The sequence below is a fragment of the Pelophylax lessonae genome (assembly GCF_965119305.1).
Source record: "Pelophylax lessonae genome assembly, chromosome: 3".
Classification (NCBI taxonomy): Eukaryota; Metazoa; Chordata; class Amphibia; order Anura; family Ranidae; genus Pelophylax; species Pelophylax lessonae.
In genome coordinates, this window is record NC_138770.1 from 409,879,464 (window position 1) to 409,906,787 (window position 27,324).

The 27,324-nt window shown below is 45.9% G+C and overlaps 2 protein-coding genes across 2 annotated transcripts in view; one reads left to right on the plus strand and one right to left on the minus strand.

The window, feature by feature from the left end:
• The window catches only part of MCM9 (minichromosome maintenance 9 homologous recombination repair factor), a 230,669-nt gene that overhangs the window by 20,169 nt on the left and 183,176 nt on the right, over nt 1-27,324 (minus strand). Inside the window, exons 8-10 of the mRNA XM_082251202.1 lie at nt 11,060-11,234; nt 7,770-7,972; nt 7,279-7,482 (exon numbers count right to left, since the gene is read on the minus strand). Of these exons, the coding sequence (XP_082107328.1) occupies nt 7,279-7,482; nt 7,770-7,972; nt 11,060-11,234 (582 nt within the window). The remainder of the gene's footprint in view (nt 1-7,278; nt 7,483-7,769; nt 7,973-11,059; nt 11,235-27,324) is intronic.
• ASF1A (anti-silencing function 1A histone chaperone) overlaps nt 25,665-27,324 on the plus strand; it is a 45,918-nt gene continuing 44,258 nt past the window's right edge. The window contains exon 1 of the mRNA XM_082251208.1: nt 25,665-26,078. Coding sequence (XP_082107334.1) covers nt 25,970-26,078 — 109 coding nt within the window. The 5' untranslated portion in view covers nt 25,665-25,969. The remainder of the gene's footprint in view (nt 26,079-27,324) is intronic.

The window sequence follows — 27,324 nt, forward strand, 5'->3', positions numbered from 1 at the left end:
TTCCCACAAACTGCAACAGTCCTACCATATCCTGTAGCAGGTACATTTGGCTTAATTTGGGTGCACTGTCTCACAGCTGCATCCTCACAAGCTACTGCCTCTTTGTGACCACAGGGCGACACTGCATCCCTTCCAGACTCTCCGGAGGTGTTTCAGAACCTTAGGCAACTAAAAATCCCATGCCCCACTTGACCACACTCCAAACAAAGTACAGGATGCTGAACTTTAACTTCTTGGCATCTCTTTAATAACTGACTCGCACTCGTTGCAGCGAAATACCACTCTTCAAGACACCACTGGTCACGACCATCAGCAGGCAGACTCCTTGGATCCCATCCCAGACATCCCTGCTGGCCTGAACATTGCTGCCATGGACGGCCATACTCCTCCTTGCCATACGCTGTTGCCCACCATCCTTTACTTCCCCCTTTACTGGGGGTGACACAACCAGTTTGTACTAGTCCACTGCTAATTCACACACAGATGAATTCTCTTGCCGGGCTGGGGCATGTGGTGAAATACCCTCTAGCCATGGTAGCCTTTCCCCTGCTTCAGCAAGAATTGCCTCCTTTTTCTGCTTTGACCGCCCCATCCTTGCAATCACAGACACTGCAAATTGTAACAGTTCACAGCTAAAAAAAAAATAGGATTTTTGTACTTACCATAAAATCCATTTCTCTGAGTTCATTGATGGACACAGTGCTCTATATTGAGAACTATAGGGACATCCCCAAGCAAACCAAACATGAGGGGTGGGAAAACAACAAATCCCAAGGCTAAACACAACAGCCAACCAGGTAACTGGAGCCCAACATGAACAACACACCCCCAAAGAGGGAATAGACAGCAGCCTGCAAATCTTTGCGGCCAAAAGAGGCATCCGCAGATGCCAACACATCCACTTTGTAGAATTTAGTGAAAGTGTGCACCGACGACAGAGTGGCCGCCTTGTAAACCTGCACCACTGATGACAGAAGGCCCAAGAAACACTAAGCGTCTGAGTAGAGTGTGTAACGACTCCGTGGCTGCCAGATACAACCGAAAACGCACGAACCACATCCAAGGCATGCAAAGCAAATTCCTTGAGATGAGTGGGCCTGGGACATAGGGAAGGCAACATCATTCAAATGGAAGTCAGAGACCACCAGGTCGAAACGATGGGTGTGGACGAAGAACCACCTTATCTTTGTGGACCACCAGATAGGGGGTACGACAAGATAATGCTGTCATTTCCTACACCCTGCGGTGACAGCCACCAAAAAAAGCTACCTTCTGAAACAGAGTAAGAGGGGGAAACTCCCGAATATGTTCAAAGGGTGGCTTTGCAGAACTGATAACACCAAGTTCAAACCACACGGCGGTAGAGGAGACCGCATCAGTGGAGTCAGGTGTCAAACCCCTTGAATAAAAGTATGCACCAACGAGTGCGTGGCCAGTGGGTCGCTGAAAGAAGAAAGCCAAGGCACACACCTGGCCCTGGATGGTACGCAAGGCCAACTTCTGCTCAACACCTCGTTGAAGGAAGGTCAAAATCCGAGGAACCGAAAAAGTGCGAAGAACGAGTGTCAACACCAATCGACTCTCACCACGAAATGTACGCTTTTTACATACAATAGTAAATCTTTCTAGAGGTCGATTTCCTAGCCTTCAGCAGTGTTGGAATCCTCGACCCAGGAAAACCTCTATCCTTCAGCACCTGACTTTCAACAGCCAGGCTGTCAAAGCCAGCGACTTTAAAGCAGGATGGAAGACCGGCCCTTGGGACAGCAGGTCCTCCCTGAGAGGCAGTCTCCAAGGGACGTTGGTGACCAATCGCACCAGGTGAGCGTACCAAGACCGGCGAGGCGAATTTGGGGCCACCAAAATGACCGCAATCGCTTCAGCCTATAACCTGCACAGAAGCTGCGCAAGAAGCTTGAGAGGAGGAAAGGTGATGAGCAGACAATACTGGCCCCACGGGGCTACCAGAGTGTCTGTGGCATCCGCCAGAGGATCCCGTGACCTTGCCACAAACCTCTGTACCTTTCTGTTGAGCCAGGACGCCAACAGGTCCACCTCAGGGGCACCCCACCACAGACATATCAGATGAAACACATCCAGATGAAGGGACCACTGCCCTTGGTCCAATGCCTGTAGACTAAGATAGTCCACCTGCCAATTTTCCACTCATGGAATGTGCACGGCAGAGAGGGTCTGAACAAAGCATTCTGCCCCCTGGAGAATGCTGGCTACTTTCAGAGCCACCAACAAACGTTTTTTTCCGCCCTGGAGATTGACATAAGCAACCGCCGTGGCATTGTCCGACTAGATTCGTACCGAGAACCCCTGGAGCCTATCCGTCCAATGATCCAGGCACAGCCTGATCGCCCGAAGTTCCAAGACATTGATTGGTAGTCTGGATTCCTCCAGCGGAGCTCTGTCCCAGGATACCTCCCCACCCGCAGAGACAGGCATCTGTCCTGACCACTGTCCAATACAATGGGAGAAATGCTTTGCCCTTCTGAAGAGTCAGAGAGCAAAGCGACCAGACCGAGAACCCCTGGTGTCCTGGCTCGGCCGAATCTAAATGTCCATAGACTTTGGGTACTTCTCCCATTTCACGAGGATCTCCCTTTGGGGGGACCTGCAAATGGAACCACCTCGAAGGTAGACACCATCAGGCCCAGCACCCGGATGCAAGACATTAGGGAGGACCACTTGCGCGACAGCTATAGATGGATCGCAGCATGTAACTTCTGGAGTTTGTCCAGAGGAAGGAACCCTCTGGCTAGAGCTGAATCTAGAGTCAGACCCAGATAATCCAATTATCTAGTAGGAATCAGAGCAAAATTCTTGTAGATCAGAAGCCAACTGAACTCTTTCAGGGTCTGTACAGTGATCTCGTCATCCATAAAGCCAGAAGAGGACTCTGCTCGCAAGAGGAGGTCATCCAGGTAGCCTAGTACCACAATCCCCCGCTGACGTAGCAACGCCAGAACCGTGGGCCAACACTTTTGTGAAGACCCAAGGAGCAGAGGCGAGACCAAAAGGTAACGCCACGAACGGATAATGCTCCTCTCCCATAGCAAAACAGAGGAAGCGCTGGTGTCAGACACATAATGGAATGTGTAAGTAGGCATCCTTGATGTCGATAGAGGCTAGAAAACCCCCCTGATGTAGGGATGCCACCTCTGGGAATAGACTCCATCCTGAATTTCTGTACCTGCACAGAGCAGTTTAGGGCCTTGAGGTCCAGAATCAGACGGACTCTGCCCTCCATTTTGGGGACTGTAAACAGGTTTGAATAAAAACCTTGAAACCGTTCTGATACCGGAACCCCGGACAATTACTCCCTGAAGCAATAGGTCCTGCACTGCCCCGAAGAGAGCTTGCAATTGGTCCGGGGACAGACGTACATTGAAAGGAAAGAGTCTTTCTGGAGGGCAAGTACGTAACTCTATCATGTAACCAGACAGAATTACTTTGTGGACCCATTTTTCGTTTATCAAGGAAGTGGACCCATTTTCCGTTTATCAAGGAAGTAAACAGAAATCAACAAAGACGTCCCCCCATGGCATGTATGAGTGAGGGCGCACCTTCATGCTGAAGGAACCTTGACTGTGGGTCTAGCAAATCCCGCTCTCAGCTTGCCAGACCAGGGCAACCAGGGAACCTCCCGAGGAGGGCTTGAAAGGCTTTGAACCCATGTCACTGGACCCTGAGGGACGAGAAAGAATGACCGCGTCTGCGACAAGGTTCTTTCCCCTTCCCAGACTGCGGAAGAAAGGTGCTCCCCCCCCCTCCGTGAGACTCTTAATGCTGTCATCCAGGGTAACCCCAAACAGCCAATCGCCTTGAAAGGGCAAATCAGTAAGAGCTTTCTTAGAAGTTTGGTCCGCAGACCAACACTTAAGCCACAATACACGCCTAAGTACCACTGCTGAAAAAGATAGCTTAGAAATCAAGGGAGCCGCGTCCAAGAGGCATCACAGACGAACTACAGCCCCTGGACCAATTGATATGCCAACTCCGCAAAATCAGGGGAAATCTGTTCACCCCCTAGATTAGGGGTATTAAATTAAAATTCATGGAGGTCCGAAAAGTAAACAGATTTTCCAGCAGAGATCCAAATGGCATTTTTGTGCTATGACAGATTCCTTTACATCATCTCCTAGGTTCATTTGAATGGGCTGCCGTGTCTGCGTTTTCTTCCCCACCACAGCACTGCCCCCTTTTACATATCATCTCCACAGCACCCCACAACACTGCTCCCTTCACATATTTCCCCACAACACTGTCCCCCTTCACATATCACCGCCAAAGCACTGCCCCTTTCACATTCCCCCCAAAGCACTGCCATTTTCACATCCCCCACAAAGCACTGCCCCTTTCTCACCCCCCACAAAGCACTGCCCCTTTCTCACCCCCCCCCCACAGCACTGTTCCCTTCATTTATCACCCCCACAGCACTGCCCCTTTCATATCCCCCTCCCCCCCATCCCAGCACTGTCCCCCTTTACAACATTCCCCCCACACACAGCACTGCCCTCAACATTTCACCCCCACAGCACTACCCCCTTCACATCCCCTCACAGTATTGCTCCCCTTTACATCATTACCCCCCCCACACACACACACACACACAGCACTGCCCCCTGTACATGACCCTTTTTCCCCATCCTTTACAACTTCACTGCCATGTCCTTTCATCCCTTTACTCTCCTACCCTACACAGAGCGAGGAGAAGGAGGTGGGACAATCCTGAACTGAAGGCAGAGGAACAGCAGCACTGGATGTGGTGTGGGAGGTGCCGGGTTAAACTTTCATATTAGCAAGCTGGTGATTGGTTGCTAGGACCACCGCCTCCTAGCAGCCAATCACCTCCTGGTTAATGTGAAAAGTTCATTCAGGCAGCTGCCTCTCTCCATGCAGTGCTGTTCCCACCCCCAGTCCAGAATTGTCCCGCCTCCCGATCTTCTCTGCTAATGACAGCAGCGGAGGCTGGAGACAAAAGCGTCAGCTAAATGGCACGGTCGCGGCGGTCCAGATAGAGCAGTAGCCTGGGCCGGACGCGCACCATCGTTTAGTGATGCCCGCCCCAGGTTATGCCGCAAAAGTTTAGCCCACTCAGTTAGTGTTTGCGACACCAGGGCAATGGCCAGGACCAGCCTCAGCACTAAACCAGCAATAGTAAATATATTGCGGGCCACAGACTCAGCCTTCCTGTCAGCCTGATCCTTAAAAGCCGGAGATTCCTCTACTGGAATCATGGTTGCCTTGTTCAACCTGGAGACAGGAGGGTCCACCACTTAAGGAGTAACTCCTCAAAGGGGTACCTCACCGCAAAGCATTTAGAAACCACAAAAGGACATTTTGGACATTCCCAATCTGTATAGACAAACCTGTCAAAATAGGAGGGATAAGGGAACACCTTTGCGGTGCGAGAGGGCTTGTGGGTGCCAAAAAGGATGGCCACCCCTGCAGCTGCATCCTACATCTGTGCGGGAGGCATTGAAGATGAAATCAGTGCGTCAACCAGTGCCTTTTCATACACAGCTACAGGAATGGAGGAATCATCCTCACTATCTGATAGATCAGGGAGCGCGGCTACAAGCCTGCAGGGTTGTCCACGTCCTCAGTGGCACAGCCAGTATCAGGATCTGACGAGACAGATGAGGCAGGGGATGCTTTTTGCTAGCCCGCCGCCCAGAGGCAACCTCCACCCGGGAAACAAAGGACTCCAGGACTGCCTTCAGTGTATCAATGGAAGCCTGGGACCCAGAGGTCAGGTGGGGAAACATGCTCCTGAGACTTCATAAGGTAAAAGGGGAACCCACCAGCAAAAAAGTGTCTAGCACTGCTAGGGGACTCACCCAACGCACCTGTTTCACCACAGGGTTACCTAAAGGCACAGCACCCCACAACCTGCAACAGAGAGAGGGAGGGATCCCACCAGAACTCACCAGAGTAGCACCGGTCTGCATCAGAGATAGCCAGTATCCACGTGTGGCGTCCAGGGGAAAAGTAAACCCAGGAGTCAACACCAGGGAAAAAGGAGGAGCCTCCACAGCCATCATTGCCGCCCGGAGGCTCCACTATCATGGCCGTTGCTCCTAATGCATGCTGGACCAACCAAAAATGGTCATGGGAGTACAAACATGGCCACCGGCATTGAGAATCACATAGGCCCCAATACAATGGCGCCGACCATGGCAAAATGGCTGCCACACGCGGTGCACACGAGGCTCCCAGGCAGGGACCCAGGAGGGAGCCCAGGCCACAGCCACAATGAAAGGGGGGATCCGGCACAGGATCACCAAAGCAGCCATCGCCCCCCCCCCCCCCCAGCAAGAATGTCTGTCCCGCCGGCAGCATAAACTCCCCCCCAACCGGTTCAGAGCAGCACACAAGGCACATTCACCTGCCAACCACCGCGCTGCCCTAGAGGGTAGGGGGTACCAAGATGGCCCACAGGAACTACCAAAATCAAGGGGGGTCTGGGGGGGAAAAGGAGGGGAAGCCACAGGTCCGACCATCCCAGGCACTGAATTGCGGATTCACATTAGTGGTTCCTAAGAAAAAGAACTACCTTGTGATGGACTGGAAGAAAGGGCAATAAGGCTAGAGGTATACAGAAATGTACTACATTTAAGCAGATAATTTAGCACAGCTATTCCATTTTAGTACTTTGGACTGATTGAAAATAATCTTATAGGTTCCCCCATTCACCCTATATGGCATGGGTGAAGGAATCTCCCATTGCAACTTTGTATTCGGATACCTGGTACCAGCTGCTGTCAGAATGCTCAAACAATGGCTACATCTGAGTGGAGCCAATTTTCCTCCCGACGCCTTTGATTATTTAAATAAAGGGTGGGAGAGGTGGCCAACAGGGACACCCACGTAGCAAATTTTGTGCGGTTTTCAAGAACCCAGCTTGACAATTCCTGCAGCATCATAAAACATAGTTTACAATTGGCTTGCCTGAGGTCCTAAGCCCTTAGCAACTAGAAAGCAGCATTGCTCTCCTCGTTCCCATTGTTGCTTAGGATACAGGGAGGCATAGTGTGCAGCATGCTAAATCCTAATGAAGCACAGCCTCAACACCCCAGTATCAAAAACGCATGCCAGGGGTAAGCAAAGAAAGGACAAGAGAGTTGCTCTCTGGTTGCAGATTTGAAATTTATGCTGATTTATGTATTGTTTGTTTACATTTATGCAATATTTAACCTGCTTAACTGCCACAGAACACTATTTAAGTGCAGCAGTCCTTTCATCTCAGTCAATTATGAGTCTCACCTTCAGCAAGCCGTATCAAGCTCTCCAGTAGCCGGATTGTGGTACGTGCTGCATTTCTACTATCACTCTGTCGTTGAAGCTGATAGTAGCGTACTAGAATCATGTTGGCTCCTTCAGACATCTTAGGCTGCAAGGTCTTTATTAAGCAGAAATAAGTCTTCATCTTTTCCATGTTCCAAAGCTTATCAGATTTGTTGTGGCAATCTAATAAACAGAGAAGAGTGACATTATATATAAATTTGCAAGCACTGCCACCGGTACAATATGATGCTGTGTTCCAAAGTCTAAGCAAAACAGAAAATGTATAAATGTGTGTTGAAGTATTGTGTTGCAAAATGTATGGCTCCCTGCAGCAACCAGTCTTCAGTTAATACATAAATACCTTTAATAGCTAAAGACGCAAATTCAGAGTACAATGAAACACACAATTGTCTTTAACAGGCCATTTAAAAGCTTGAAACTTTTATAAAAGCACTACAGATTTGTTATACCTTTGTTTTCCAATATGAAGGAGGAAATAATTTTGTCCCAATCCTCATTTTTTGTATCCAGCAAAACTAGAACCAGATCAAATCTACTAAGCAGAGGACTAGCCAGTGCTACATTAACAGATATGGATTCATTTGGGTCATATGCCCCCTTTGGATTAGTTGCAGCAAGGATAGTTGTTCTGGTATTTAATTTGCACACCAACCTTAAAAAGCAAAAGAAAGTAAACATTATTATAAATATCAAGGAGAAAAAAAAGGTAATTGTTGTGAGATGTACTATATATACTCTTATTTTTTTTCTATTGAGTAATGCAGTGAAAAGATGCACATAAACAGGCATACAATAACATACTGTATTTATTACTAAAATTGTGTTCTAGCTTTGATTCCATTTAGAAAAGGCAATGTTCTGTAGCTGTAACATGTAGCACAATCTTTAAACTATAACTAAAGAAAAAAACTCTTTCATAGTTTTGGATGAAATTGAGAGGGATTAGAACACCTGTCAGGTTTTTATTGCTGGCTGTGTCCCCATCAGGGAGATTCATACTCTCCATTTGTCCTTTTTATCGGCTATAAGACATGAAGTGAAATCGCCCCAATGGGAGACAAATGACAGAAAAAAAAAATGTCAGAGGTAATTTCCTTTACTCTATCCAAAATAAAAAAAAAGTTTTTCCTTTAGTTTTACTTTATAATTAGATTTAAAAAGAGCCATATTTGGGCAACCAATTTATAAGCAGTTCTTTACTCCAGATATTATGACCAATGTCATTTAAACTGTCAGTTTGGATCACAGTGCTGGACTAACACCAAAATACAAGGAGCCGACGCACCTGAATCGTTAGGGGTTGTTTAGATTGTTGAACTGTGTTGGTCAACGCAGTCTCAACATATGGACATGGCAAAAAGGCACGGGTCAAAATATTTGGATGGGGAAATCCTCCCTGCTGAGCTATTGTATTCTGACAGAAGGGACACTTCCCTTCTGTCAGAATACACTGTTCAGATGGCGGCACTGATCCAGTGGGGAAAATACAACTCGCTGGTTGCACAGAAGTTGATCGGTACAACCAGACTGACCATACATGGATAGAAATTTTGTTGAATCCCTAACTGAACTGGCCAAATTTCGATCCATGTTTAGCCAGCTAAAGCCTTGTCCCAGTGTGTCATGTGTTCATGACTATGCTACAATAAAAATGACGCAGGTGTTTTCTGTTTCATTGGGTAAAGGATACTAATGTGTCTCTTATAAAAAAAAAAAAAAGGACTACAAACGCACATAAAAATGCATCACACATCATCACTGCATGTCTACACACATGCACACCCTGAGTTGGCACCTGGTATAAACCGATGGTATAAACATAGTGGTACAATTCAAGTTTGTGAAGCTACCTTTACTGTCACAGAACATTTCTTTTGTTACTCAGATTAATACTATATCCATCAAGAAAAAACTTTACCAATTAACATAACTTTAGTTATGTACACAGCTGCCCAAAAAGTCCTACATAGCTTGCTAATGGCTTCCTATTACAATTTATATTTAAATGGCTTACTGGTCCAGTACTGTTTTCTTGCAGGAAAATACCCTGTAAAATACAATACCTGTGAGCTGTCAGTCTGACCTGCTCAGCTTCAGTGAGAGAAATGGGGGAGGGAGAGACAGGAGACTGGTCATTCACAAAAGCTGTAGCTCTATATAAGTTCAAATTGGCAATTCAGTAAATGTAATATGTGCAGTTGACCATCCAGGCACTAACCGCTTGGGTGACAGTGCGCAGAAATATATACTTTGTATATGTATAATTAAATGCACAAGTACTGTAGATTCAAATTAAAGCTGAAGTTTTTTCACTGAAAAAAAAAAAAAAGCTGAAGTTTAGTATACATTTTTTTTGTGGGCTACAACACCAACTGCATTAGTTATGTGTGATGGTGTGCATCTTGATACCTGCAAGAGTCTGCTTGTGCAGAAACAAAAGGGAAATGGTACTTATTTGTAAATTCCATATCTTGGAGTACAGTACAAATGATTAGATACTTGCAATAGTTTTGCTAAGAACTCCCCCAGTACACTCCACCCACTGCATGGGACTCCAGCTTTGTAGCAAGCAATTAGGAGAAACAGGGGACAGAGAGGAGGGACCTGTGTGCTGAACTGTACTCGAAGATATGGAATTTACAGGAGAGTTAAAACTCCCATTATCCTAATTGTACAGAACAGGACTTCCATTTATAGATCATGGGATGTTCTCAAGCAAAACAAACAGGCCCACAGAAAACAAGGGGCAGCAGATCTAAAACACTCAAATGACAGCTTGAAACACCTTGCAGCCGAAGCTTGGATCAGCAGAGGCGTGGGGATCCACTAGTATCCATCAGTAAAACAGAAGACCAGGTGGTGGCCTTTGCTAAGTTTGCTTGACTTTCCAAGACACTTTGCTTTTCTGCAGGAAACTGATGCATCTAGGCCAACCCCAACGGCTCTGACCACATTCAGAGTGTGGAATGAAATCTCCTTAGTGTGCTACAAGGCAGGAAATATGGGAGGACAATATCCTGTTTGAGGTGAACGGAAGATACCACCACCTTTAGGAGGAAAGAGGGTCCGGGTCTCGGAACCACCTTGTCCCTATGTGAAGTAAAAATAAGGTTCCTTTAAAGAAAGAGCTGCCAACTCGGAGACGTGCCTGACAGCAGAAATAATCTCCAAAAAGGCCACCTTACTGGTGAGATCCTGCAATGAGATTTCCTGAAACTGTTCAAAAGGGAGGTCTTTGAAGAACTGAAAGTACCAGATTTGAATCCCAGGAAATCCTGATCAGCACACTCTCTGCATGGATTTTGCATGTTACCCATGTGCTTTTGTGGGTTTCCTCTGGGTACTTCAGTTCCCTTTGACACTCCAAAGACATGCCGGTAAATTCATTGTCTCCTGTCAAAAACTGGCCCCAGTATGATTTTCTACCGAGTGTACCCAAGATGGCTGCCTTATCATTTGCCTTAACAGCAGATAACGTGCTTTGAGTCCCTAGAGAGAAAACTGCAATAGAAATTTAATTTAGCTGTAGTAGTTTGGGAACGGTAAACATTTCCACATTCAAACCACTCCCTCCCACAGTGCTCTGGGGCATGCATGCTGGGACTAGCACAATTTTGCCCATTCATTGCAGACCTTCAGCCATTGATGTATCAGCCAGCATTTATGATGTGGCACATGGCTTTGTGTCATAGGCAGGAAGATATTATAATACAATAGAGGTTAATCTTAAGAGTCTTACCCAGCTTTGGCAACACTGATTGTCTGCTGCTCCATTGCCTCATGGATACTGGTACGGTCATGCTCCTTGATACTGTTGAATTCATCAATGCAGCACAAACCGCCATCTGACAAGACTAGTGCACCAGCCTCCAGATTCCACTCACCAGAGTCTTTCACTGCAGTACAAGTCAGTCCTACAACAGAAATATTTCATAAATGCTAGACACTTTAACAAAACCCCTCTGCTAGTTACAAACACACTGCTCCTGATCTACCCTTCTGATTACACGCATGAGATTAGGCAGGTAACATCTGTGAAAGGTTTTCTTTAACCACTTGCCGACCGCCACCCGACTATATACGGTGGCGGTCAGCCCCTTCCAGGCAAAGTGACATACTGGTACGTCACTAGCCTGGGAGCCAATAGGGGGCGAGCGCGCGCCGCCGGAGGCGCGCTCCCACCCCCGCTCGTTCCTTAAGCAGCCCGCGCGTGTGACCGGCGGACCCGATGTCCGCCGGTCACTCGCGATCGTCAGGTGGATGTAAACAAAGTCGCCTGTCATTCTCCCCTGTGTAAAAGCAAAGATCATACTGTCCTGCTATGTAGGACCGTTGATCTCTGCTGTTACACATACAGCCACATCCAATCACAGTTAGAAGCACGCCCCTAGGGACACACTTAACCCCTCCCTCTCCAATAAAGTTAACCCCTTCCCTCCCAGTGTCATTTTTACATATGTATAGCACTGATTACTGTAGTAATGTCACTGGTACCCCCAAAAGTGTCAAAAATGTCAGTCAAGGGTCCGATCTGTCCGCCGCAATCCCGCAAAAAAAAAAAAAAAAAAAAAAATCGCAGATAGCTGCTATTACTCGTTAAAAAAAAAAAAAAAAAAAACAATGAAAATGACAAAAATCAAAATACGCTTTTTGCAATTTTTTTTACCAAACATATGTAGCAGAAAACAAATTGGCCTAAAATGTTAAAAAAACTTTGATTTTTACATTTTTTTGGGGGAATTTCATATAAAAAATGTGAAAAAGTTATTTTTGCAAAATTGACGCTCTTTTTTTGTTTATAACGCATGATCAAAAAAATCGCACAGGTGATCAAATACCACCAAAAGAAAGCTCTGTTTGTGGGAAAAAAAGGACGTCAATTTCATTTGGGTACGGCGTCGCACGACTGCGCAATTGTCCGTTCAAGTCAAGCAGTGCCGAATCGCAAAATAGGCCCTGGTCAGGAAGGGGGTAAAATCTTCCGGGGCTTAAGTGGTTAAAGAGACCCTGTCACCATTTTCTTTTTTTTTTTTTTTTTTAGATCAGTGACTTTCCTTTCAATAAATATTTTTATTCACTTGCAATATGCTTTCCCAGAAAATGTGCCAACTCCAGAAACAGTAAATTTCCTAGCATAGCCCCCCCTTTGCACTCCTCTCTCCTTTTTTGCTAGTGGCTAATTACCATCTGTGCTGGTCCAGCTACTCCATCCCTCCCTTTACAACCTTTTTACAAGGCTGCTAAGGTAGGAGCTAGTGTAAATACTATAGACTTGTCAATTGAGTGACAGTTGTAAGACTGCAGGAAAACAAAAAAAAAAAAACATGCATAAAATACATTTAATGCACATATAAACTTAAGGATTGTTGTTAAAATGAATGGTCTGGCAACAAAACTCCTTAAGTTACTTTGCGTCCAGGGTTTTTTCTTATTTTTCACACACATTAACCACTTTGTGTCCAGGGCAATTTGTTATTCTTTTACACATGCTAAAATCAGCATTTTTTGCTTTTAATTACCTAAATATCATATATTTTCTAAAAGCAACGGCGTGGTAAAATAAAATGGTGGGAGTTGCAATTTTTTATGTTGCACGATATTTGTATCAAATGCATACGTTTAAGAAAAAATACAATAAACTGCATTTTAGTGCACATAAACAAAATATTAAATTTTTTGGTAATATTTAAAAGATGGGATTGCGTCAAGAGACTCAAAATACAGTGCAACCGTGAAAAAAAAGTATCCAAAATTTGAATAGGGGATACTTTAAAAGCCTTTACAACTTTTTAGTTTAGAGTTAACCATGAACTATGGCCCTAGAATTATTGCACTCAGACATAAATACCTCACGTGTGGCGCAATTGCTGTTTACATACACGTGTGGGACCTACATGTGTGTTTTCATTTGTTTGCATGTGCGGGAAAGGGGAGGGGGCACAATTAATTTTTTTACACTTTTTATTTTTTCACAATTAACTTTACTGATATCTCAAGGGGGCTAACAAGCTCCCTATGTGATAGCATGGGCAGGTGACAGATACTTTATATGGAGATATCAAGGGTCAGACCCTCAATGTTCCCTCTGCCCTCCAAAGCAGCTAATCAGGCACAGATCGTGCTTCTCACTACTGTAAAAGTAAATCGGGCGGCTCTACAGCCTGACTTTTCCTGAACAGCTGAAAAAAAAAAGCCATGAGCTTGTTTTACCACTTTGGGTGCATTCACATCGGCGACTACACCCTGCCTCTGATTAAATGCGAGAAACCCAGTGTGGATTCCTGCGATTAGCTCTAGGAGACAGCCCCATTGAAAGCAATGGGAGGCTGCCAGCTCTTGCAGCCAATTACATATAAACTCTCATGCAGTGAATCCATGCAAGTTAATAGCCCTAGATGCAGGCAGTCTGCATGCAGAACTGGTCGCAAGCATGTAATCGTTGCATTAGCGATTACATGTAAATGGCCACAATTCGCTCCTAGAGCGGTCAGCCTCCTATTGCTTTTAATGGGGCTGCCTCGCACAATCGCCAGAACCGTCGCTGGGGTTCTTGCATCCAATCGGGGGCAGGGAGCATTCAGAATTGTGAATGCAACATTCAAGTCCAGGATGTTGTAAAATGGTATAAACGTGAAGTGGTGAAAATCTGTATTTTTGCTAGAAAATTACTTAAAACCTCAAAATCGTATTTTCTCTGAAAGCAGAGGTCCTGCAGAATAAAATAGTGGCAGTTGCAATTCGTTATGTCGCACAATATTGTGCAAATGTCAAATCAATATTTTCAGGAAACAATACACAAATTAATTTTCATGCACACAAACAATATAAGAGATGGGGTTGCATCAAATAAATAGATACTATATATGTCAAGGCTATAAATTGCATGCAATTTAAAAATGGTGAAAAACGACAGTACATATAATTGTACTTGGGTGAAGGTTTAAAGTTTGAGTAACCGTGAATGATTTATTGTATCATTCCAACGTTTACAGCGATACCTCACATTTGTTGCACAATTGCAGTAAACAAAGGTACGCACCTGCATGTGTGAGCGGGGATAAAGGAGTTGCAATTACAATTTTTTTAAATCTATTTTAAAATAATTAACTTTAACACACTTTTTAATTTACCTTTACTTCTATCACAAGGGGACTAACAAGCAAGTGATAGATCCTCTTTATGGAGACATCAGGGGTTTATGCTAGGGGCAGCCCCTTATAGTATAGTAAAATGTATAGAGCCATCCGGATCACTTTTACTGAAAAGCCAGTCTCCGAACTAAAAAGATTACAGCTGCAGCCACAAGCTTGTTTTGACTTGAAGTCTATGATTTGTATACACTGTAAAGCAGACATAGGCAACCTTTCAGAGGTAGAGATCTACCTGAACAACATGAAAGAGATCAGAGATCACTTGGGTTGGGTGTCCCTTTAAAAAAATAAAAGAACTAGCAAGGCCTAACTAAATAGTAAGAAGAACTTAGAAAATATAACAAAAATGTCACTGTAAAAATACAAACTTAGCCTACCTTAAAGCCCCGTACACACGTACCGAATGTCGGCTGAACGATCGGCCATCTTTTGTCCGGTACTGTCCTGTCGGTTGAAAAGTGCTAAAGACTGCACAACAACAGCAGACTGCAGAAGTGATGTCATGTGATGGTTAACTTTCCGTGTGTTTTTTCTTCTCTGAGCATGCCCAGTCTTGCTCATCTGCTGTTTTGTCGGCGGAATTCTGTACTGACTGAGGAACAATCGGCCGTTCTGGTGTTGGCCAACAAAAATTTTAAAGCCTGCACACCAGATTCTGTTCGGCCGAAAAGTACCAGTCGGTTGTCGGAAGCATCATACTAACAAGCCGACAATCGGCCGATCGTACGTTGGCCGAATATTTACGGCCGACAATCGCTACGTGTGTACGGGCCTTAAGAGTGGACATTGTCAGTCAGTAGAGCAGTGGACAGGGTCAGAAGGGTAGTGCATGGTTGGTGGACAGTGCCCGTAGAGCAGGGGTGTCAAACTAAATTTTTATTGCGGGCCGCATCAGCATTATGGTTGCCCTCAAATGGCCTGTTATATCTGTAAGATTAGATGTCCAGAGCACCCCACACCCCCTTATTACACCCTTACATGAGATGTCAAGAGCCCCCCCCCCCACCATCAGAAGTCAAGAGTCACCCACCCTTCCTTACATCACAATGCACGTCCTTACCTTGTACTGCTGCCAGGAAGAAAATGCAGGTGGATCTGGGAAGAAGTGCAGGGTCTGGAGAAGAACCAGAGGAGGGCTGGAGTCAGCTTTCAGAGTCTGCTGAATGCTGAGACCAGGGGAGGCAGAGGCAAGATGGTGTTGTGGCTGCACAGAGAGGTGCAGGATCTGTAGGAGGAGTTCTGCCCTCCTCTCTGCTGTGGAGTGTGGACTGCTAAGAAGGGGGGGGGGGGTGGGCAAAGACAAGCCTTTCTGCCGCAGCTGCAGCAGAGGTGCGAGGGCCACATGAAATGGCTTGGGTTGCCGCATTCGGCCCGCAGGAAGTGTGTTTGACACCTGTGCCGTAGAGTAATAGACGGTGTCAGAGCAGTGGAAGGTGTCAGTAGGGAATGAGGACAGTGTCAGTAGGGCAGTTTGGTGTCAGAGGGCAAAGGTTGGTGTCAGGGCAGTGCATTGTGTCAGTTTTTTATTTGTATTTTATTTTAATTTTTCTTTTACAAATTTTATTTTTTTTTGGCAGCCCTGTTGGGAGGGGCTTTGGTGAAATATCAGGGGCCTAAACAGACCAATGAGGTTTCACTTTTCTGACAGAGAAAGGACACAGTCCTCAACCTCCATCTCTGCAAACTCTGCTGCACAGAGTGAATGAACAGGAGGAGCTCTGCAATCTCCCTGTTCATTCACAAACAGAAGCATAGTAAACACAGTGAATGAACACAGTGAGTGATCGGTAATGATCACTCACTATGTTCATTCAGAAAAGGAAGAGTCCGGTAAATGACATTTACCAGTTCCTTCCCCTGGCTCTCCATCCTGAAATGATCCCCTGCAGCAGCTGGGAAGAGGGGTAGAGGGGAATCTGGAAGCGCTGCAGGGACGATAGTGAAACCAGGGGAGCACACGGAGGGGCCCAGGCAGCAAAAGGAAGGGGAAACTGGATAGGAGGGGCAGTGGGGATCATTTACTGGAACCAATCCCCTGGATTTTTCTTCAGCAACAATCAGCGGGAGGGAGAGGAGGAGAAACCGGCTTTAAGCTTCTGCAGGTGGAAAATACAGGGAATCGGTTCCAGTAAATGCCACCCCCACTCCTGTCCACGTTCTGTGGGTAGGCAAGGAAGAGATGAGATCTACCCGTCACCTGCTCGTGATTGACAAAGTGCCGACACCCTCTGTACAGAATATGGCCTGAGGATGGCAAGTGGTGTTAAAGCTCAGGAAGGTGTCATTTAAAAAGAAGCCACTGGTGTAGGCAATTTCAGAAACACTACTGAATATCGATATGCAATCAGAATCTGCCACAATCATAATTTCAGCAAACACGATTTACCTGTCTTACAGGCTTGATCTTGCCTACTGCTTTTCCCTAGCTGTATTCATATATGACAAGAAAAAAGCATTCATTTACAAACAGGATAACAATTTTGTATATCGATACATTGCAACAAAAGCAGGTAAGAAAAATGGCTACAGAATACATGTGTATTTCACAGTACACGGTCTTTATGGTAATGCCTCCAACATGTGTGGGTGTACATAGAATTGTCACACAGTAGGGCTCCTTGCACACGGCTTAAAAAAACACCAGTTCCCTTGGCAGAAAGAAAAAAATGCTCACATAGAGCGTTTTTTGTACATAGTTAAGGTTAGTTTAGGAGAGTTTTGTGTTTTTTCTACCAGAAAAATTGAATCAGAAATGCAAACCAGGTTTTTTTTTTCCTGCCTCTAAAGGTTGAGCTCAAAATATGCCTCTAACAGGGTTCATACACATTTTAACCAATAAAATTCCATGACTTTTCCATGACTTCACGTAAATATTCATGACCTAAAGTTTCATGAAATGTCTATGTATACATGTTAAATAAGAAGAAAATCCATGTCACACCCAGCATATTTTTACTAAAATAAATGACAATCTTTGTAGTGTACAATACCTCTGCAGTTAGGGTTTCGTTTCTGGATACAGCGCAACTAAAAATGGTCCCTTGTTTTACAGTGGATGAGATGGAAGCACCACTGCCGCAGCTGGGAGCGGGTGTCACTTCGAGCGCACGGGTGAAAAAGCTGAGAACTCTGATGTAGGGGGGGACTCTGGTGACCAAAGATCACTTTCCACAGAGTGAATGCACTAAGGAAGGGAGGGGGGGGGGGGTCCTGATACAAGGAGAAACCTTTATAACAGTGCCCCCTTAAATCAGTGACCCCCCCCCCCTCAGACTGGCCGGGCAGCACTGTCACTGACCTCCTCTTAGGTGCACCATGCTCTGGTTTTATTCTGTAGTCTCCTCTCCCCAGTCCACACATGTCTGACTTCTCCTGTGATCCCCATCCCGACAGCACTCCCACTTTTGACTCCTCTCCAGACCCCCTCAGAGACTGCAGACATGATAAAAGACAAGAGATGGTCATAGATTACGGACATGATAGAAGAGATGGTTAGAGGCTGTGGACATGGTACAGGAGGTGGTCAAAGGCTGCGGACATGGTACAGGAGGTGGTCAAAGGCTGCGGACATGGTACAGGAGGTAGTTAGAGGCTGTGGACATGGTACAGGAGGTAGTTAGAGGCTGCGGACATAATACATGAGGTGGTTAGAGGCTTGCAGGGGGGTTGGAAGGCGCAGGGGAGCGGAGAGCACTGGGGGGGGCAGGCAGGGAAAACCAGGGGGGGTGCAGAGCACAGGGGGAGGGGGGGGAACTGGAGAGCACTGTCTGGGGGGGGGGGGGACAGGAAATCACTGAGGGGGAGCCAGGGGGGGGGGAATCACTGGGGGAGCCAGACTAAGAGCACGGAGGGGGCTAAAAGAGCACTTAGGGGGGCCAGCAAAGGAAGTTGTATAGGAGGGGGATGGGGCAGCTGCATATAGAGGAATTTAACTTTCCATATTCCTAGTGCAGCTTCTGAGAGGAGGAGAAACAACATTCAGTGACATGAGGAATATGAAAGTTCAATTCCTCTCTATGCAGCTGTACCATCCCATCCCCCTCCTATCCAGCACACGAGACTCCTCACTGACATTCCACAATAGACTCCTCACTGACATTCCACAATAGACTCCTCACTGACATTCCACAATAGACTCCTCACTGACATTCCACAATAGACTCCTCACTGACATTCCACAATAGACTCCTCACTGACATTCCACAATAGACTCCTCACTGACATTCCACAATAGACTCCTCACTGACATTCCACAATAGACTCCTCACTGACATTCCTGACTGACATTCCTTCCTGACATTCCTCACTGACATTCCTCACTGACATTCCTCACTGACATTCCTCACTGACATTCCTCACTGACATTCCTGACATTCCTCACTGACATTCCTCACTGACATTCCTGACATTCCTTCTGCCGCTGCCTTCTTCACACAGATGCGGGCGGCCCGATGGACACCGGCCTGACACCCCCTTCCCCCCACCCCCCAGTGCGGAGATGCGGGCGGCTCCGCGGACACCGGCCTGACACCCCCCAGTGCACGCGCCCCCCCCCTCGCTGGTACGTCCCTGAGAGCGGGACAGTATAGCCACGATTTCTTAGTTTCAGTGGATCAATCCGCCGCAGTGTTCCTAGCCTGTCACGGTCTATTCATATTGAAGAGACCAGTGATCAGGCTTCAGCTGTGCGCTGCGGGTGATTAATCCGCCTAAACCCGAAACACAGAAAATAGTCCCACTTACTGTCCCCGCTCCCACAGAATATAGGGGGCCCCGAGACAAAAATAAATAGTTGCACAACACAATTCCATGACTTTTCCAAAACTTAGTAAGTTTTCCCATTTTCCAGGACTTTTCCAGTCCTGGAAAGTGTCATGTCAAAATCCCATGACTTTTCCAGGATTTTCATGACCGTACGAACCCTGCTCTAATCGTCCTAATGTGCATGGACACATAGGATAACTTTGAGCTGCTTCTACAGACAAAACTCCAGCAGAAGCAGCGATTTTTAAGGGCAGTGTGCATTGACTCTTATAGTCCCAACCTATGTTTGGTGAGTGTAATGTTAATGACATGCCCATTTTTACTAAAAGGGCGGGGGGACTAATTAACCCAGGATTCAAAATGAAAGCAACTCCTGAGTAAATTCACACCAGAGCACTTCGATAACATGCAGCAATGCCTGTTACATGCACGGATGTGTCTTTCATTATGAATGGCCCCCCACTGCTCCTCCAAAAGGCACGTGCCCTGAAATGGAGTGCAGCACAATGCATTGTGTCGTGAGTACTGCGGTAAAATGCCCCATTCTAAAGCTGGATACACACTATACAACTTTTGTTGGTAGATTTCCATTCAATTTACCTTCATCTATGTAGTGCAAGGGCCTGCCTAACTGCATACAAATTGAAAGTGTTTAGGTCTTATCTCATTATATAGTTTTGGTAAGTCTAAAGGAAAAAAATCTAATGAAAATTGTATAGTGTGTATCCAGCTTTACAGGCATTGCTGTGCGTTTCAGCCCATTGAGTCTGAAAGTACTGTTTAATGCAAAAGGTGTGTTGCAGCACACTGTTGTGGTGTAAATGGGCCCTTTGGCTTTTATCATCTGGACCTTGCTTCTCTGCTTGCAAGGGTAATATAATTACATGTGCCAATATACTTTGAACAGCTCAGAATCAGAACTAAAATGCAGGCCAGTTTGTTTAGCGGTGTGTAGCCACTCTCTCTATAATAATCTAGCTACCCACACTGTGACATAAGAGTGAGACTGCATAACACAGATGTGACCAATGCCTGTACTCACACTAGAAACACACATGAATAGCCTCCTAAATCTGTCTACAGTTGGTCAACCACCCCATGAACCTGGATTCTGAAGAAAAGATCTCCAGGTTTCCATTAGAAAAGTAAAAAAGGTTTCAAAAATAAAATAAAGCTAGCAAATATTTCAAATTCTTAAAATAAATAAAACAGGAATCACCACACATTTACCACAAATACAGATGTTTTTATTCTGCTTTTTCACATAAAACTTCTGTGTATAATGGGATATACATCTGATTGTAATAGCATGGTGATGTGTCAAGGCATGCATCATGAGGTAACTCCTAGCAAGATCATGAATAATACTTTGGGTGTGGTGGTTGTCATAAAAAGTTAAAAACAAAAAAGAGTGAGTCACAAGGACACTTGATGGCACAGTCTGTAAACAAAAACAAAAAAAAAAAGCAAACTAAACTCCGTGCGGCAGTGTGAACTCAGCCTTAAAGTGTATTTAAAGCTTTTAAAAAAAAAAAAAAAAAAAAGAAAGAAAAACTGGATAGAATAGGAAGGGTTAGGACCTCTGTCAGGTTTTATTGCTGTCAGTTGTTTCAGCTTTAGTGCCGGTTCACACATATGCAATGTCAGTCATCACATGTGATTTGCACCGCACTGCTCTGCAAATCACATGCGATGTCTGTGCATTGTGAATTCGGCAATACAAATTGCATGGCTGAATTTGTATCGCATTCGGATCAAAGTCGCACAGGACCCTTTTTTTTTGTCCGCACCAGAATCAGATTGCATGGGTGATCACAACCTATGCAATCTGATTCATGTCAGAACTGACAGTTCGCACTGCGATATGCGAACTGATCTGGGGGCAGGGGCGGACTGACAATCCATGGGGCCCCCGGGCAATATGAGATCATCGGGCCCCCCTGAGTCCCTGTCCACATTTAAGCCACACAAAACACCACCTACTTATTGCACTGCCCACATTACATACATTTGTCCCCACCCCCTTTAGCTGCAGTGGCAGTAGCCGAGGATGTACACGTGATGCGGCAGGAATTAAACCCCCCTGTTGCTTTCAGTGAGTGATCGTGACCCATTCAAGTGAATAGGGCCCACTCTGCAAACACCCTACAACCATGTGCATTGCACACAGCTGCAGCATGCTAGTGTGTGATCCAAGGAGTTGAAGCAGATGATGAGGAGGCAATACAACACCTCCTCACTGCCTGCTTTAACCCTTTTTTCGATGCCAGTGTCGGCTGCTGCAGAGGGACGATCCCTGCGTGAGGGAGTCCAGGCACCGTGCAAGAGATACAGGGAAGGGGTCCTGAGTGCCCACGCTAGTGTGCCTCTGTCAGGCCAGTTACCGAAGCTCAGTGCAGAACTTGTTGCAGCACTGAGCTCTGCAATCATCACAGATGCCTTGGGAGAGAGGTGCCATGAGCCTCTCATGGGGTCCCCTACTGGATCCGGGCCCTCGGGCAGTGCTCGAGTGCCCTAATGGTCAGTCCGCCCCTGTTTGGGTGTGTCTTTAACTTTGTATTGACACCCTCCAGCGATTCGCATATGCAAGTGTGAACTGCCTGCAAGTCGAGTGCGATGCGGGAACCCGCAGTGGATTCGCAGGGTCCCCGCATCGATTTGTGTGAACCGGCACTTAGAGAGAGAGATTTACCCTAATTGTCTTGGTGACCATTGTCCTAAAGTGTAACTAAAGACAACATTTTTAAAAGGCAAAAATTTACTAAAGGTAATCTTAATGCACACACTGTATATCACCAAATTTTTGTTTTTAAAAAAGTTAACACTTCTGCTGCCAGAGCAGGTTTTGCATACATTTAAAGAAAATCATTTTGGGTCTGAAAATTATGCAAAACCCCCAAATATTATATCGTTTTTGAAAGCAGACACCCTAGACAGACACCCTAGAGCACAACGATTTAGGAAATAAAATTTGAGTAAAAAAATACACTACAGTTAATTTTAGGCTACACAAAAGCAATACATTACCTTATTTGTTGTCAAAATATAAAAAAATTAGGCTGTGTAGAGTAAATAGATACCCATAATGTCAAATTTTAAAATTGGGTTCACCTGTAAAACAGTGACAAGATTCAGAACCCTTTTTGAGTCACCGGCGTGAATGCGCGCCACGGCCTCGCTCCCACTGTGAATATACACAGCGGGACCCGCTAACTCTATGTCTGCCACCACCTTACATTTATTCGTTACACAGGCAGAGCCACAGTCTGCCTATGTAAACAAGGCAGATTGCTGTTCTGTTTGTACAGAAGGCATAATTCCTATGTTCCTGGAAAGCAGGGAAATGGATCCATGCCTACCCCTAGTAAAAGCACCTCCCACACAGTATACAAACACTGCCCCTGATGTTAATCCCTTCCCAGTCAGTGTCATTAGTACAGTGACAGTGTATATTTTTAGCACCGATCACTGTATTAGTGTCACTGGTTCCCAAAAAAGTGTTAAAAGTGTCAGTTAGTGTCCGATTTGTCCGCCACAATATCGCAGTCCCACTATAAGTCGCTGATCATTGGCATTACTAGTAAAACAAATAAATAAAAATTCCATAAATATATCCCCTAGTTTGCAGACGCTAGAACCTGTACAAACCAATTAAATTTACGCTTATTGGGATTTTCTTTTACCCAAAATGTGTAACAGAATACATATTGGCCTAAATTGATGAAGAAATAACATTTCTTACATTTTTTATTTGATGTGTTTTATAGCAGAAAGATATATATATATATATATATATATATATATATATATATATATATATAAATAAAATATATGTTTATATATTTTTCAAAATGGTTAGCCTCAGCGTCACATGACCGTGCAATTGTCAGTTAAAATAACGTAGTGCTGTTTTGCAAAAAAATGGCCTGGTCATGAAGGGGGTAAATCTTCTGGAGCTGAAAAGCCTTAAAGTAGGAGTCCACCCTAACACTAAAATCCCTACATCTATAGATCTAATGCTCGTTCTGACCCGATCCCACGCTGAGCTGTCAGCCGCGGCTTCGCTATGGAGGCGGGTGCAGAGGACACAGCCGACAACGGAAGCCCCATAGTAAGTCACTCCCCATTCATTTCACAGCTGTGTCCTCTGCAGAGCTTCCGCTGCTGGAAAAAAGGATTGAATCAGCTTCAAAAAAAGGTATGTATACTGATTTCTTCTTTACAGGGCTAGATAGGTTAGCGTTAGATCGTGGATGTCTGTAGATGTATAGATTTTAGTTTTAGAGTGGACTTACACTTTAAGGGTTTCCCCCCCCCCCTAATGCATTTGTGCTGCTGCCCCCCCCCCCCCCCCCAGACTTTGCCTTTTTCTTACCTATACCTGATCCTATCAACGATGTGCACGAGCACAGCAGCTCCAGACGCCGTCTCTCTCCTCATTGGACAGATTGATAGATGGCTCCTGCTGCTGTCATTTAAAAGCTAAGACATGGGAGCGAGGCTGAGTCCCACCGTCTGTGTCAATCGATGCAGCAGCGGGACTCAGGGGCGAGCCTGCAGCAGTTCCACCTCAGGAAAAGCGGCTTTCCATGGGGGCCCCTAAAAAGAGGGGCCAGGAGCCCCAGCGGGGGACTGCAGAAGAAAAGGAGGATCTGGGCTGCTCTGTGCAAAATGATTGCACAGCAGACCGCCGTTCTCTCTTCACTGGGAGCGATCAAGGGTGCTGGACGGCAATCGCGGCCACCAGCCCTGCGCCTCAGCTTCCCCACTGGCAAGCAGGCAAGCGCCCACAGGATCATTACCGCAAACCGCCGTACAGGTACAGCGATTGTAAACACAGCAGACCGTTGTTCTCTCTGCTATCAACACAGAGCCCCCGTGTCACTGCTATTTAGGAACACAGGTCTCTCTGTTGATATTACAAGCCCACCCCCCCCAAATAGGAAAACACCCCCTAGGCTCACACTAAACCCTTTGATCACCCCTGGGTTAACCCCTTCCCTGCCAGTGTTAGTAGTACAGTAACAGTGCGTATTTGTAGCACTGATTACTGTAGTAATGTCATTGGTCCCCCCAAAAGTGTCAAAAATGTCAGTCAGGGGTCCGATATGTCTGCCGCAATCCTGCTAAAAATCGCTAATCGCTGCCATTACTTGTAAAAAAATAAAAAATAAATAAAAATGACAAATCTTTCCCCTAGTTTGTAGACGTGATAACTTTTGCGCAAAACCAATCAAAATAAGCTTATTCTGATTTTTTTTTAAACTAAAATGTAGCAGAATACAAATTGGCCTAAAATGATGAAAAAATTAGATTTTTACATTTCTTTTGGGAATGTTATATAGCAGAAAGTAAAAAATAGTTTTTGTTTTTTTTCAGAATTGTCGCTCTTTTGTTTATAGCGCAAAAAATAAAAATCTCACAGGTGATCAAATATCACCAAAAGAAAGCTCTATTTGTGGGGGAAAAAAAGGACATCAATTTTATTTGGGTACAGTGTCACACGACCGCGCAATTGTCTGTTAAACGCAGTGCCGAATCGCAAAAAATGGCTTGGTCATTAAAGTGGAGTTCCACCCTATTTTTATACTTACCTCCATCTTCTCGCTCCGGGTCACCTGAAAAAGAAATGGATAATCGCATATTTTTTTTTTTTTTACTTACCTCGTAGCGAAGAAAAAATACTTACCTTACTTCCTTCTTCCTCGGCCGCGGCCCGTCGTCACTTCCTGGCTCTGCAATGATTCCTGGGAGCTGAACGTCATAGCTCCCAGGAATCATTGCGCCTGCACCGGCCCTGACGTCAGTTCCGGGTCGCGCGCGGCATGCCCAGAAGCTGTAGAGGGATGACGCGCGCGACCCGGAAGTGACGTCGGGGCCGGCGCAGAGCATCGTGGGACCAAAGAAGGCGGAAGAAGACGCCGAAGGGGATCTCGCTGGCTTCAAGCTGCCCACATCTGAGATGGCAGCGCTGGACAAGACGTTTGCAAGGTAAGTATTTGTCCTAACAGGTAAGTGCAACCCGGGACAGATCAGAGGCTAGCCATTGTGGAATGTACTAGCCCTGACTGTCCCGGGGGTATTAAAAAAAAATAAAAAATCCAGGGTGGAACTCCGCTTTAAGGGGGGCAAATCTTCTGGTCCAGAAGTTGTTAAAGGGTGCCTTGACTGAAAAAGGGGTTGAGAAACACTGGTCTAGAGAGCAGGAGATAAGGAAAGCACGGAGGAAGTCAGCTGATCTCTTTATACAGCTTCATATATACATAGATGATGTGAGCGATCTTCCTCCTGACAACGTGCACTGCCACAGCTAGCAGTGAAGTCAGGTGAAAGATCCTCCTGAGCCACCATGTCCCTGTCATCCAGCAGGGGGCGCAGCAGCTGAACGTTCCCGTCTATTTTTCTTTCCCTGTGTGCAGCTTTTAGCATTAGGGGAGGAGGGCTCGGGAGCAGCCAATACGGACACACGCTGTTCTAGCAACAGAGCAGAATGTGCTGTAGTGAAGTGAGCTAGGGGTGGGGGGGATAGAAAACTACAAGAGTCGGCTTTTGGAGTGGAGCGGGCTCCATGGAGTAGAGATGAGAAGAGGAAACTTTCCCCGGACTCCTCGTCTACATGGGCTGTACGAAGGAGCAGTGACAAGCAGGGCTCTGCACAGACAACACAGCAGCACTGCTGGAGCGAGCGTCTCTGCTCCCACACATCATCCCTATTGTTTGTGCGTTTCCAAAATATGGCCAAGGTTCAGGTGAACAATGTAGTGGTACTGGATAACCCTTCTCCCTTCTACAACCCCTTCCAGTTTGAGATCACCTTTGAATGCATAGAGGACCTGTCTGAAGGTGAGTCCTGCTGACAAACAAGAGGTTAAACTTGCCTGCTCTCAGGCCTGCTTCCTGCCATCCGCCGCATGGATGATGGCCAGGAGGAACCGGAGACAAACTTGTCTGTCTGTCTGTGCGTGGGGGAATGGCAGATGGTGGAGCGCAGGGAAAGTTTGACAGGAGAGGTGCCATGGTGGCAGGCAGCAGCAGCCATGATGTGTGTAGGGGGGGGTATGAGCTGACAGTGCACACAGGAAGAGCTCACTGACCCCTGCTCCCTCCCTGTACTGTCACATCACATGCCATGATCCATACTGTACACCAACCAGCCACCATACCATCCTCAACAGTTGGTGCTGAAACATTAACGTAACCTGCTATCAGCAAGCATGGAAAACACCAATTATCCTGAGCCAATAGAAAATCACCAGCTTTAACCCTTTACTGCCTGAGCCACCCCCCCTCCCCTGCAGCTTTAACCCTTTACTGCCTGAGCCCCCTCTCCCCTGCAGCTTTAACCCTTTACTGCCTGAGCCCCCTCTCCCCTGCAGCTTTAACCCTTTACTGCCTGAGCGCCCCCCCCCTGCAGCTTTAACCCTTTACTGCCTGAGGCCCCCCTCCCACAATTTCTAACCATTTAACCCCCAGAAGTAAAGATGCACTGACACTATTTTTTTCAAACAGAGTACAAGTATCGATACTTTTCCTCAAGTACGAAATACCAATACCTATTTTTTTTATTTTTTTAACACTGTACCTTTTAACCTTTTTCTGCTCCGCTTGCCATTACAAGGGATGAACAACATAATATTGCCATTACAAGGGATGAACAACATTCCTTGTAATAGCATGGGCCAAGACAGGTCCTCTTTATGGAGAGATCTGGGGTCTATGAGACCCCATTCCTCTCCTCTGGCCTCCAATGCAGCCGATCCAACACAGATCGGTCTATTTGGTTGCTTCACTGGCCACTAACAGCCAGGTAAACAAAGAGCTGAAACAGGAAGTGACGAAATCCTTGTCCCTTCCTGTTTCTGACATCACACAGAGGGAGGATCAACATCCATTCTTCTCACTGGATGCCACTGGTCACATCTTTATCAGGCTCTCCAAATCACATGGGAGAGCCTGGTAGAGGTGGCGGTGGCCAGAGGGGACCCACGTCTGCCACCAGTAAAAGTAATCCAGCAGCTTGTTAGCTGCCTGCATTACTTTTATCTAGTGCAGAATCACTGGGGCTAAAGAATGATACTTCAATCATTGC